General features: G+C 39.1%; 1 protein-coding gene across 2 annotated transcripts in view; it reads left to right on the top strand.

Moving 5' to 3' along the window:
• The window catches only part of PTPN2 (protein tyrosine phosphatase non-receptor type 2), a 30,971-nt gene extending 20,738 nt beyond the window's left edge, over nucleotides 1-10,233 (top strand). Inside the window, exons 6-10 of one of the 2 annotated variants that reach the window (XM_005153462.3) lie at nucleotides 1,158-1,367; nucleotides 1,845-2,003; nucleotides 3,766-3,956; nucleotides 5,510-5,611; nucleotides 9,879-10,233. In XM_005153462.3, the coding sequence (XP_005153519.1) occupies nucleotides 1,158-1,367; nucleotides 1,845-2,003; nucleotides 3,766-3,956; nucleotides 5,510-5,611; nucleotides 9,879-9,900 (684 nt within the window). In that variant the 3' untranslated portion in view covers nucleotides 9,901-10,233. Of the gene's footprint in view, nucleotides 1-1,157; nucleotides 1,368-1,844; nucleotides 2,004-3,765; nucleotides 3,957-5,509; nucleotides 9,231-9,878 lie in introns of those variants that run through there. The other variant, XM_013130128.3, reaches the window with a different exon arrangement.
• Nucleotides 10,234-14,490: the final 4,257 nt, after the last annotated feature.

Here is a 14,490-nt window from a genome sequence, read left to right as displayed (position 1 = left end):
GAAGAAAAATGTGCATACATGACTTGAGTCATGTAAATACCCACTGCTTTCTTTGAAAGTATTGGCAGTCCTGCAATATCAGGTGTTAAAGGCAAAAGACAAAATGGAGGAGTATTTTTGTTACTGTGATAGCCATGAACTGGATTATTTTAGTTTCACAAAGGAGTTTCATAAGTTGAAGCAGCTTGAGGAGATGAAAACCAGAAGAATTTATTTGAATTTCATAGCTGTATTTTACTGTTGCTGAAAAAAAGAAACATAGCTTTTCTGGAATACATTGGTATTTCCAATCTTCTTGTGTTCCAACTTTGTGGAGATTTGTGTAGATTTCTATCTTATATGAAAATTAAGGTGAAATGGAAGGAAGATAAAAATAACTGAACCTTTCTAAAATTCCTGAACTAAGTCAGTGATCACTGTGGCAAGGAGTAGCATTAACAGCAGGTCGAAAGCAAGTTCCATAAAAATATGATCCAAATTTGTCATCAAAACCTTTCAGCTATATACTTATTCTCTTGCTGTCATTTCAATGCTTGAAGTTAATTTGTTGTGTTGGGAGAGGAATTGCATGGTTCTAAACCTACTGTGTGGTTTTTGGAAGCCTTCTTTCTTACTTACAAAGTGTGAGTATGTCCAGCCCAAGTCTTGCTAGACATCTGCTCTGTGGGTTCTTACAGGCCTTTTCCAGGAACCTTGTTTCTCTCAGTAGTGTGGTTAGTGTAAAGGAGATGGTAATTCCTCTAGATATTAAACCTTGCTCTGAGTGAGAGTGGAGAGTGTTTACAATGCTGACAGGGATTTTTTTTTTCAGTCATGTTAATGCTGGCAGTCTCCTAACTGCTGCCAGCTGTTAAGTTTCATTAATGGTAGAAACAAGACTATTTGGGAGCAAGTAATAAAGCAAGTCAAATATAATATTGGAAGTTTGAGAAGAACCAAAAAATGTGTATGGTAATAATTGCAAAGGGGACGGAAGAAAACCTGCCTCAGGTTGTGCCGTTGGTTGTCGTCCAACCTGAAGCAAGTCATTGGATTGTTTGTCTAAATGGGAGGTTTAAAACAGAAGACAGCTGTTGATCTACACTGGGGAAATGTGTGCAAACCAAAAAACATTAGAATACTTTCTAGTTGTATTGTTTGTTTGTTTTCACTTCTAGAGTGGCGAGTCCAGGATGATCTTTCATTTTCATTATACTACATGGCCAGACTTCGGAGTTCCTGAATCCCCAGCTTCATTCCTGAACTTCCTGTTTAAAGTCAGAGAGTCTGGCTCACTAAGTCCAGAACATGGACCTGCAGTAATTCACTGCAGTGCAGGGATAGGACGGTCCGGTACATTTTCATTAGTAGACACTTTTCTTGTTCTGGTAAGTATTTGGTCACTTTCTCTGTCGCCCCTTTTCTTCTCCTGACATCCTGCATCCCTCCCCAGTATGGGCTTTTTGGACAGGAGGCTTTGCTTGGTGCTAGTGAGAAGTACAGCCTGGGGCTAGGTGAAATTCATTTAAATTATAAGATATTTGTCTTCTGGTTTGGTTAGGGCCTCTCAACATTCTGAAATTTAAAACTTGATATGAGGGTAGTGATTTATTAGATTAATACATGATTGATTTGTTCATAATAAGATTTCATTAGATGGTTTGCCTATAAAAACAATTCATAATTTGACATGATGAAACCAAGAAATCATTTGAGATGTTCATTTCATATGTAACTAATAGAAACATAATACAAAGACATTAATTTTTAGATTTAATTTTATTATTACTTTTTGCAAGTGTTTATTTTTTATATGCCATCTCTGTTTAATGGTAATGACATTGTTAATGTATCTTTCTTTACAGATGGAGAAAAAAGACTCACCTTCTGTAGATATTAAGAAGGTTTTACTGGATATGAGGAAATATCGAATGGGACTTATTCAGACTCCTGATCAACTAAGATTTTCATATATGGCTGTCATAGAAGGAGGAAAACTTATTAAGGGGGATTCAACTATACAGGTAAATGTTTAGTTCTGTATATTTAAGCATAAACAGATTAAGTGTTAATGAGTTAAAATTGCTAACATTATTTAAAAATGTAACTTCATGGGATTTAGATAATTTGCCTTTTTCAGTAGATGATTAGAAGGTGTTAGAAGGTCTCTGATCAGTACTTTTTACTAGCTAAACTTTTGATCCTATGTAGTTGTCCCCTCTTAGATAAAATGCAGCTTCTGTACAAATGTCTTGTTGAAGATAACAATTTAACCTTTTTACATTGAAAAACAGAAGTAATGCTCAGTATCACTTTGAAAAGATAGCAAGGATATTTTTAGTATTCCTTAATCTTTGCAATATGTTTTCATACCAGTGAAGTTGCCTGGTGTTACAGAGAGCATTGATTAGTACAGTTGCTTTTTGCTTTCCCTTTTTTTTTCATATCCTGTAAGATTTGTGTTACAGTAAGTAGAATCCTGTTCAATATCATGAGTTTGGAGCAGTCAGATTACTAGATCCCACTGTTTTATCAGTGTGGCTTGTAAATTTAATAGTAGCTACAGCTGGTTTTGAGTGGCTGAGGCTGGGGGGGAGGACGGGGAGGAGAGGCTGTGAAACAGACTCAATTCTGCTTTTATGTGCTAGGGCTTCTTTATTTTGTTGGTTTATCTGCTTCATTTATGATTTTAAGAAATCCCATTTCCTCTTTTCTGTGGTTCTGGCTGTTGTCAGAGTCTTTTTGACAAATGTTTCTTGACTTGCTACACAAAGAAATAATTTCACACAACTGCTAATGAACACCTAGGTAGTGTGCTGCTAGTCTGACACCCATGCCGTATGCCTAAAAGACTGCATGATTCATCCTAACACTAACAGCATTTTAGTGTCTTTATTTTCTGGAAGTTGTTTCTGGCGGTAGGAGGGTATTTTCTCTAACAATGTTTTTCTGCTTTGTTTTTTAAAAAGCCATGCTCCAAACTGAGCAGCTCTGGTTCCCGCATTTCCCCATTTAGATCACATGATTTCTTGTTTCTGGATACAAGGAGGCATTGTGGACTCAGAATACTGCTTGTCAGGTTCAAGTGTGTTACTTCTTCATACCAAGAAAATGCCTAAGGAGGCACACTTCTCATTTGTTCTTTTTCTTTTTCTTGTTATGATTGTTCAGATGATCTTAAACCAGCGTTTTCTGCAGTGCAGGCAGTTGCCTTGGTGCTCTTCTCTTTAGGCCTTAGGGCCATGTGCAGAAAATTAATTGGCAGTACTTAATAGGAGTATTTCTTCTTTCAAGGTCAGCTAGATCATTTTTCCCCCCATGTATGGAGGAACAATTGTACTGTTCAGAGAGTGAGAGGTGTTTACTTCTCTCTGCTAATGATGGGGAGGGCATGAACTCATTGAACACTTTTCTAATAGACCATTACCCCAGTGTTCACCTCTGACATCTCTATGGATTTTGGAAGTCAGCAAATGTGTAGACAAACACAATGTATACTTGAGCCTTTACTTGCTTATAGCTAATGAATGACTGCAGCTGCAACACTAATACCAGGGAGGTGCTGAGGCGTCTCTTCCCCTCACTAAATACCTAGAGAGATATAGAAAGGGATCTTTGTTGGAGAAGATGCAGCTTCAGCTAGTAATTTAGGGTTTTTTTTGATTTTTTCCTTGACCTGGTAGTTCCTTTAATCTACTTCTCTGACTGTTCTGTTGGAGGGCATCTTGGGCAAAGAGGGCCTTTGGTGTTAGGGGGATGTTTGAAATATGTTCTCCTTGTCTGCAGAAACGGTGGAAGGAGCTCTCTAAGGAGGACCAAGAGCCAAGTTCTGAGCAGTCTCCTCCACACCCAACCAAAATAACCACAGAGAAGTACAATGGGAACAGCATAAGCCTGGAGAACAAAAACCAAATGGAGAAAACAAATTCTGACCTGTCCAATAAAGTTCAAGATATCATAGATGGAAACACTGAAAGGTAGGCAAGATGAAGAAACTGTTTGGAAGGCATCAGATACACTCTTAAAAGGCTGAATTACTGTATGTTTCTCATGAGAAAACTGCAAGATCTTCAGCGAAGCACACGTGGTATTTGACTGTCCTAATTATTTTAAAAATACAACTTCATTTACTCCTTTTGGTTAAGTTTTTGTGTTTAAAAGTCAAGAGAAAAAACCCAGATGTCTCTAATCAGAGCAGCTCAGCCTCATGCTTGAAAGTATTTTTCTAGACTGTCAGTTCGAATTGGGTCCTGAAAGTGTCCAAAATAATCTGACACTGATTTTTAAATACAATGCTAATACGTCAGAAACAAAAGTTTTATCACTTAACAGTTTCTGTATGGTGACTGAAATTGTATTGTTGAAGCTGAATGTTACCTTCCACTCATGTTAAATCTACCACTGTGACTACATCTCTCTCGTTTAGCTGTGTCATATGAATTTGTCTTCCTGAGTGCTAATGCCTTAGCTGTGATCTGCTGTACTGGGAATTACCATCTTAATGGCTGTGCCTTGAGATGCTGTGTCACTCTGGTCTAGTAGCTAAATGTAGATCTGTAACCAGAGACCCAGAAACCAGACTGGGCTGTGTAGAGCTGTGCAGCTCACAAGAGGAGGCAGAAATCTGTGCCAGAGAGCTGTGCTCTGAGGTGAGATGCAGCAGTTTAGTGAAAATAGACTGGAATTCTGAAATGCCAGATGGCTTAATGCATGCCCTGATGAGTTTGGCTGTCCATGTCTTTGAGTGTTTTGAAAAAGAGTGACAGCAATTCTGTAGATGTTTACAGGAGCCCCTCACAAGCAGGAGGGGTGGCATGGGTGTGAGTATGGTGGTGTGCTGGGTGGAACCTGGACAATCAAAGTGTATTTTCGTGTCAAGAGTTATGCTCTCTTAGAGGTAGTGAGGATGCTTTTGGAGACACAAGTTACAAGTCAACCCTAATAGTGTAGCAACACATGGTTGATTTGTAGCCTGTGTCCTTGATCAAGATTTGGTTTACAGCCCAAGATGGGTACTATTAAATCTGCATGCAGACATGAGTAGGTTAGAATCCATACCTCAGTGAGGCTGGTGTGAACTCTGCATGGGGGCACACACTTAAATACTACAAATGTTTGCACGTAGCACTGATGCTGCATATAAAAGCAGCCTCCATGCAAAAGATCTCAGCTACTGAATGGGGACACTGATGAGACTGAGAAACTAAGCTCAGGTAATTAAACTAATTCTGTTGAACATGTAGGTCAAGCTGCACTTACATCTTTACATGTCATTTATTTCATGGGACTTCACTGACATGAAACCATCCACATCAAGGCTGTTACAATAGAATCAAGATTGCTTGATATGGATTTTACATGCTGCTGCCATGTGCTGATGAAGGATTAACTGTTGGGAGTTAATCTCTGTTAACAGTTAATAAACTGTTGGGAGAAGGATTAAGTGTTGTGATGAGGTTTAATGTTTTCATAGCCTTTTTAACTCTTCTACAATTTAAGATTTACCTTTTTCTTTTTCTTCTTTTCTAAGTACTGTCCGAAAACGACTGCGGGACGATAGAAAAGCTAACACAGCACAGAAGCTGCAGCAGATGAAGCAGAAGCTAAATGAAACTGAAAGAAAAAGAAAAAGGTGGTTATATTGGCAACCTATTCTCACTAAGATTGGGTTTGGTACACTGATTTTAGTTGGTGCTTATTGGTGCTGGAAAATGTATTTTTAAAAACATTCCTTGTAAGTAAAGAGTAAGCCTGTCTGCTCCAGCAGCTACTTCTGCTGCAGGTTACTGACTAGGGGTATGACTTTAAGCAGTGAACTCCTTACACCTGGCATGGGTGCAGACACTTACAACAGAGGAGTGATGTAAACTTGGTAATGTGTCAACATCTCAGGACTTCCCACTGCAGGTACTTAGAGAAATGAACTGCTGCCCCCAACACAGTTGATGGTTTTTGTTTATATGAGCAGGTACAAACTTGCTGCAACTGTTTATACACTTTTTAAAATGGTGTTCTACCAGATCTTAAGCAACCCATGAACCACAGAGGTTTAGCCACTGAAGGCTGGCTGGATTAAAATTTATACACCTGACATAAGCAATAAACAGTGTTGTATCATTTACATTATTAATGCAAAGAAGTTATTCTAAATGTGTGTAATGTGTAATGTACTAGTGACATGAACATAAACATTTTATATTCTTACGAACTAGGATAAATATATTTTATAATTGCATATTTAATCTTTTTGTAGTTCACTGTACTTTTGAAAACTCAGTTTGTACAGATTTCTGACCAAAAAAGAATTTGATTTTGAAAGTAAATGTAATTATAATTTGTGCATGAAAATTATAGTGCAACCATTCCCCATATTTTGACTCTCCAGTTTATGATCTGAGCAGCTAGGGGTCTGATAAAGCACTTGCCAATTTCTACTCTGTTAATTTGCATTCCTTATTTATTTTTTGTAGTTTTCATTATTTAAGTGAGACTTAGAAATCTGATTATTTTTTTTAAGGTTTTTGAGAATTTAGCCCCAACTGAAGAGCGTACTATTAAGTTGATTAATGTATTCAGACTTCAACTGCTGTTTGAAGGCCAATGTTGTTAAAGTTCTGACATTCCATTAAATGTGAAACGTAATGTTTTGTGTGTCTATAGATTTTAATTGCTAGAAAGACTAAAATATTTTCATCAGTATTAAGTGTAGAAAGCACATCAAAGGAAACTGTAGTTGGACTTGCAAAGGTGGTTTTCACAGCGAGCCAGTGTTGGTAGTGTTCTCAGTACAGTGCATTCAGCTATACATGCCACTTCTGTAACTTCAGAGAGTCTAGAACTGCTTTTGAGGTTCCTCAGCACTGCAGTAGGGGCATGATGTTGAAACACTCGATGACTAATGTTTTGGGACATCTGTGGTACAGTCGTTTTAAAATTACTGAGCACTCCCTTTCTGGTAGTTGGTCAATAACACTTTCTGAATAGTAATTCAACACAAATCACTTTCTACCCTTTAAATTAGCTTTGAATACAGAGATGGGATGTGGCTGTCGTTCAGGTTGGGTTGTGATTGATAGTTTCTAGCAGTGGACTGCAGTTTGAAACCTGGGGTTTACGTATTCAAGCATTGTCTCTTTGGGCGACTGCAGTGATGTTGCATCTTCTCCCTCCATTTTCCTTGCTCAGTTGTCTTCTGTTGTGTATGTGGGCTTGAGGGTTCCTCCCTTCTTTCTTTTTTCTTTTTAATTTCTGCTTTTGTAAAGCACTTCTTGGATTTACTATTGAATAATACTCCAAGAGCTAGATGATTACTTCTGCCCCTTATCCAGAATTAACTTGAAAGCTTTCCAGTGTGTTCAAGCTCAGTAGTAACATACTAGGCATGGGGCCCAAATAGTCTGACATTCACTATGCAAAGCTGAGTTTACTCTTTAAAATTCTCATTTCACAATAGCTGATACGGGCTTTGGACTACACTGTTATAGTAAACAGCTGCTAAAGGGTCCAGCTAAGAAAAACAAGTGTGGTTTCACAGAGTTCTGAGTTTGGGAAACTGTGCATCAGTAGGACAAGGCATTTTGTCCTGTGGCATTACTGACTATGCAGTTCTAAAAGCAAAACAGCTTGCTGCCTGCAAATCTGAAAATGTGCAATTTTAAGACACTTCATACCTTCTACAACCACAGTAACTCTTTAGCCAGCAAGAGGCTTGGCAAAAGTTTATTTATTTAAATTGAGAAGACAGGCTTTTCACTGTCAGCTATAACTGACAGTAGGTGTAAATGTGCATGCCTTATGAAAGATATCTTGGTTATGGAATAACCTGAATTCTGGCTTTTGTGTTTTCCGGCTCCTGGGCAGGAGCTCCTCCTCTCTGTGTGGCGCAGGGCGGGAGCAGCCATCTTGTCTCACCTCAGGCTCTCTGACCCTGGTACAGCAGGACTTGCATGTTCACCCGTTCAATCTGGTTCTGTGACTGTAGGTATCCTGAAAGTCTGCACTGTTACTGATTTAGGACCATGAACCAATCCAAGTCTTGGACAGAAGTATGCTGTGCAGTGAATTGTTCATGATAGTATGAGCATAGAACACCATTTAGACCTCTTAGTGCATTCCAGGAGATAACATGGATAGAATGTTTTGGGTTTTTTTTCTGGTCTGTCAGTAATCTGTAAAAAACAGAATCTGAGGGAAGCTCCTTCTCTTTCCTGCAGACTGGATCCTTGTGCTATTTTCTTATTCTATAGAGTTTAGAATTCTCTAGCATTTAGAATGTTCTACAGAATTTAGCAGTTTTGTGCAACTTGGACCCTAAATAGGAACTGATACAGGCCAAAATGGAGAACTCTCGATCCCAGTGACCTCTGCTGTAGAGCTTGCTTAAAGGAAGAGTAAAAGGACTTTTCTGTGCCTTGTGACACTCCTCCTGCCTCTCCCCAACCCGTTTCTGGCAAGCTGCTGGCTGGTCCTGTGCTATTTCTAAGAAGCTGTTGCACTTAGGTTGGGTTTTCCCCTCTGTTCTGGAAATAAATCAGTCAAAATAGTTGGTGACTAGTGGGCTGCTGTGAACTCTGTTAAACTTGGGTACAAATAATGCACATTTTAATTTAAAACAAAACCAAAAAACTAGCAAACATTTAGATCTGTCGCAAGGGGGTTGCAAGTTTGGAATTAGTCCTTTAGGTTTTCTCTTTGCTCTTGGTGCAGGGACAGGCCACTCGGAGTGACCGTACAGCTGTGTTTATTCTTGAAATGTGTGAAGTAAAAGAATTGAATTTGGCATGAAATAGAAATTTAACATCAGTACAGATTTATTTTACAGAACTAAGGTGTTGCAAGCAAAACTTAGCTTCTTCTGTTAAACCTTCAGTGAAATGGTTTATTGATGCCAGTTTCTATCCCTCTGAAAAGGGAAAAGGTATAAATGCTTGTGTGTGTGTGTGTGAGATTGGATTCTGCGGGTGGTGAAAAACCCTGTCTAGCTTGAAGTTTAACTGAATGTTAACCAAATTATTTAGTTTGCTCTTTGGCATTATAGTTAAACCTGAGACACTTGAGGACTGTACAAGAAACTAGGTTAACAATGAGAAAAGAAAAAGTCTTCTGCCTGGCCAAGTGGCTAAAGTCAGAGGATGGAATTTGCAAAGCTGACGTAACGCACATTAGTCTTTCTCAGCTTTTCTGTTTTCCAAAAACGTTTTAGGTCAGTCCTTCATTTTTATGTACGAAAAATAAATGTGTTCAAAATTGCATCTCTGTCTGAGTCTTTATTTAAATTGAAAGGATAAATACTTGGAAGAGTTTTTTTACTGAGTCTGAACTGATCAAGGAGAACTGCTTTATGAATCAGTGTAGTGCTTGCGGAACTTAGAAGTGTTTTACTTGTAGCAGCTTGGATGTCTGGTGCTGTAAGCACCAAGGTCTTTTTCTGTGCTCCTCAGAATAGAGCCTTACCTTCCTGTAGCACAGACCACCCAGTGTTAGAATGTCTACCTCACTGTGAGAACCCTTTGCCTAGAAACACTTATGCTGTTCCAGGACTGGCCTGCAAAGCCATGAGAGGCAACATCAGTGTTGCTGAGGTGCAGCTTCCCTGGTCTCAGTAAGGCCTGAGGGGACTCCTTTGGTGTGCTTGTGGTTGAACACAAGGAAGGGATTTGCTGGGCTGAGACCTGTACTTCAAGCTCTCCAGCCAGTAAGTGCCTTATGCTGTACTATGGAAACTGTCCTGGCTAGAGCACTTGCTACAGCAGACCATGCTCAGTAGTTGCTCCAGGAGATGTGCGAGAAGCTGTTTGGTGTTTGTAGAGAGTTGCAAACCCACTCTCTGTGCTGATTTCTTTTTTCTTACCCCCGAACTGTGTACTGAATCGGTGACTTTCTTTTGCGTTGTGTCACAGGCCGAGACTGACTGACACCTAAGCCTTCAAGACTTGTGAATATTCTGCAGCTATAAACTGCAAATTATTGACATGCAAAGCAAGACATGACCCCTCTTCGGGAACAAAAAGTGAGGTCTGTTAAGTACCAAGAAGACCTCAGTTATCTGTTTACAGCGTAAACGGCAGCGAGGGGATGAAGACCACCAGCAGCCTGCTACTTTGCAAAACAAAATAATTTGCCATCTTGTGTTTTTACAATGCCTGTATTAATGTAGAAATGATGTAAAAGAAATAAATTAGGAAATATTTTGGTTTGTACTGCCATTCTTACTGTATTTTTATACTTTTTGGCAGCATTAAATATTTTTTTAAAAGGACAATATGCTGTTGTGTGCGCATTATGTTAGGGAGAAACTGTTAAGAACCTGTTGTGCAAAAATAGATATGGTTCACCTTAAGGTTTCCTGGTATCCTGTCTTAACTGGAAAATGGCAACATGATTAGAATGTGCTTTATGCAAGTATTTTCCTTAATGTTAAGTATTGTATTTTGAGCTAGGGAGAACTGTAGCACATTTCTGTTGTAATACACTAGGAATATTATTTTATTAATCTGGTTGTTTTGGTAACTCTTCTTATGCTTGCTAGATAAAAACTGGACAAAATGTTCAGAGTAACCGTGTGAAGGGGAAGTGCTTTGCTGATGCTTAAATGGAGGAAAGAGGGGAAAGCTGACCTCTCCCTGCCTGGATAATAGTTAATTAATGGGAGCCAAGGGCCAGATGCAAAGTGCATGAAGTCAGCAGTGTTTTTATTAAATGTGCCATCACAGTGTGTTGTATGTATGATACTTCCCCTTGGCATTTTCCCTATCACAGTCTCAATAGTGGCATTGGCAAGGAGTAAGCAGAGAGTGCTGCTTATGGGAGTTCCTCTGATAGACTCAACAGGGTTTCCACCCCTGTGCCTTCTGTAGCAGAGCTGATGGAAATTCTGCACTTGCTGCATTGTCAGTTTCAGATAAAACTTAATTCACTAAAAAACTGCTTAATAAGACTGGCTAAACTGGTATGTGGTGGGGTTTATATGTAATTTGTACTTTGCATATTTTGGGACTAATCATACAGTTACTGGAAGCACAGCAGGGAAGAGGCGAGAAATCTAGGCCAACCACGGCTGCTTTTGCTAAAATAAGCAGCAACCTGAAATCTTAAAAGCAACTGTATTCAGAGTTGTGTTTAACATGAAGGTGAAGCTGAATCAGGGGAGTACTTAATGCCATTACTTGAGCTAAGTACATGCTTGAAATAGTCCAAGTCACCATAGTCTGGTTTGTCTAAAAATTTTACTTGCTTTATATGATGAGTATTAGCCTATGTTCTTAGCCCGTGTTGGTGGAGAAAACAACATCACAACTTGATTCAGCTTTCATTTTCAAGGTGGTACAGCTTGATGAGGAGCATTGATGAGGGATCAAGGTCTATGCAAACCCCTGTAATAAACCCCGTGATTGTGGTGGTTAAACCTGCCAGTCCAACAAACAAAGGTAATGTATGTGCAAACTCCTGAGTGGAGGACACAGTAGTTTAACTCATCCTTGTTCTGGGGATCTGTATGCTCCAGAGGGAAAGACAGCAGCATTATAATGTAACACAGAAACTGGATGAACAGAGAGGAGAAGGCTGATGCAATTCTGAGCATGGAATTCATCAGAACTTCAGAGCGTGGAGAAATTTACAAGAGCTCAAAGTAATAAATTGTAAAAACTTTAGGGTTTTAACTGCTTACTAGTATTACATTTCATGCCTCGTGATGCTTAATAGCTGAAAAGAGATGCCAGTAGTGGAAAACTGCTCATGGTGAGCACAGGTTCAGAAATTAGTCCAATGAGTAAAATCAGAGAATAAGACCAACAAATCCTAATATAATTTCATACTTTCCATTGTCTGCCTTTCTCACAAATTTATTGCAAGATTCAGATTAAAAGGTTAAGAAGCTGTAGAGAGTGTCTTGAGCAAAAGAGGGTAGAAAAGCCATCCTAGCTGCTGCTCATTAACTACACAATGGTGCTTCTGGGTTAAAATACCTTCAAGTGCTACTTTCTGTCTTCTTAAGTGTCTTGCCATCATGTTATGAATAGCTTACTGATGCCTTCATGTGTGATGTATTCTCACAGTTAGAAAATCTGTTTGTGCACTTCAGATGCCTGACTACTGAAGGAGGGTAAAGCAGCGTCTTCCTTGAACCCAGGATTTCATTCTCCTGTCAACCTCCACAGTGGGTTATTAGTGCAGCATCTGGCCACCTGCCTGCCCTGCCTGTGAGCACATGAATCCTAAGGGACTACCAGCATATCTGTATTTAGAAACACATGGAGAGTGTTAACAAGAAGCTTGGCTGGCTTGCACTCTTAATTGCAGTGGTTTATTTACAAACAGTTGAAACAATTGAGGTTTTTAAAATGCTGTTTAAAAAATACTTGGTTTTTGTTAAGGTTCTCCCCCCTCAAAAAAGCACCCCAAGATGTTTGTAATCTAAGTACTAGCTCAGGCAAAATGACAGCAAAACATTACTATATCTAAGCTATTTGTGAGAATATCTTCATGCAAAATTGCACCTTTATCCATAATCACAAGAGGAAAAGATAAAAAGCAACTCTCATGCCTCAGAAAAATTCAAAATGCTTCTTGGTTGTGGTCTGGTGATCAAACACTCTCTTGCTGTTGCTTCAGAATCCTAGTTTTATCTCCTCTAAGCTTTTTATCACCACTTCTTGCTCAAGCCATCCTGATTTGGATTGCAATTTAATCTATTAACGCAGCTGCTTGGATTTTGACTAATAAAGAGCTTTGCAGTTAAACACTTTCTGAACTGCAGCATCTCAAATGCCATTGGGCACACATCACACTGCATCCTGGTTAATACAATCAATACAAATTTTCCCTCCCTGATGAACTCGCTGTGGGTGCCCAAGCAACACTGCTCGCTGCCCAAGTCAGGTTTTACCCTTCAGATTTTTTTAACTTACCCTTTAAAAAACACAGAAGTTGCCATAAGTATTTCCAAGTTTTTTAGTACCGTGTATATTTCAGATCTGCACAGTACATTCTGGATCTGTGTACCTGTGTCAAACAGGTGCAACAAACCCTGTTTGGGCTGCTATTCATATGTCACAGAGTATTTAAACACCAAGGCTTTACATAAATGGACTCTATGATGCAACACACGTACTCCACAACTTGTCTGCAGTACCTAGCATCATACAAAATACAAGGCTACAGATGGCAGTTATTAAATATGTTTACTGCAGTGTAGTTCAAGTTCGCAGGTGCTAGAATAATGACACCTGTGAAGAGACCTAAATGAAGCAAGTAATTTGATCCCAAAGAAACTTAAGTACTCAAGCAGCTAAATGAATCTTAACACAATCAACTTACCTTTTTAAAAAAGGAAAATCCCAAACAAAACCACAACAAAAATGGCCATAAGGAACTTGAAACACTTGTGCCTGTTGATAATTCCTTTTTTCCCGGCACAGACATCCTACAATGGTTGGAAAAGCCTCATGAAGCAGCTCCAGTGCATACGTAACTGTTTCCAAACAACTGTACTTGTACAAGCAATATGCAAGCTCTAGTTGAAGAGCTGGCTCTTTGATAGGTACCATTCTGTAACTTGCAAGTTAGTGTAAAAAACAAGACATACCTTCAGGGCTGCTTCTTTACCATCATTAGAGCTATAATTATCTGAGCCCTGCACCAAGTGCAGGAATAGTCCCATGCTCATGTAGTAGAAATACTACTCTGCTAGTAATGCAGATATAGGCATTCATCCTCTTCCTTCTGAAGAAGGGTTTTCATCTCAGGAAAGCTTCAAGAAGGTACAGCTGATTTAAACAGCCATCTCCATCATGTTGGTTTCTTTAGTGATTCCAACACAACTCCATGAGTTAAATATTTTGCCCCCTTTAAATACCACCATTCAACGTAGCAGCTGTCAGTTCAAAGCATTCTTGCCTATATCCATCCACTCTTCTAAAATAACAGAGTGCATGTTCTACAATGAGCATGTTTTAAACTGTCGCCATTTTTTCTTGATCTATTCTCTGGTATGTCAGCAAAACCACAACTTGAACCAAACATGGTCATTAGACCATACAGAGGCATTGGTGTGTGGAAGGGAGAACTGAATATCTCCTACAGCTTCATTCCAAGGTCAGCTTTTGATTTTACTGGTAGATCTGATATACCCTGCTGGCTTTCAGGTCGAAAGCTTCAGCCAGGGCCATGATCGGCTTCAACTTCTGACTTCTTAGAAGGTCAAATTCTACTAAAGGAAAATGAATACCCAGTTCCAGAATCAGCAGTGCATAAGAATAAGCAACTAGTTCTTGTGCTTTACAACAGTATTTGCTTAAAATAGCTAAGTATTTAATCATTTGAGGCAAAAGTTTTCAACCAGCTTGGCAGATTCAGCTTTTCAAACTATGTGCAGCAGTAAATTACACTCTTGTAACAGTTACCAAACCTCTCCATACTCACTGCTGTCCAGTTAGAGGTGGTGTATTGCAGTCACATAAAACTGAGAAGCCATCACAACGGAGAATGACATCAGAAGAATATTTAGGTCAT

The sequence above is a fragment of the Melopsittacus undulatus genome, chromosome 1 (assembly GCF_012275295.1).
Source record: "Melopsittacus undulatus isolate bMelUnd1 chromosome 1, bMelUnd1.mat.Z, whole genome shotgun sequence".
In the NCBI taxonomy this organism is placed as follows: Eukaryota; Metazoa; Chordata; class Aves; order Psittaciformes; family Psittaculidae; genus Melopsittacus; species Melopsittacus undulatus.
The sequence above is the reverse complement of the archived record's forward strand: the minus strand, read 5'-3'. Positions and strand labels throughout refer to the sequence as shown.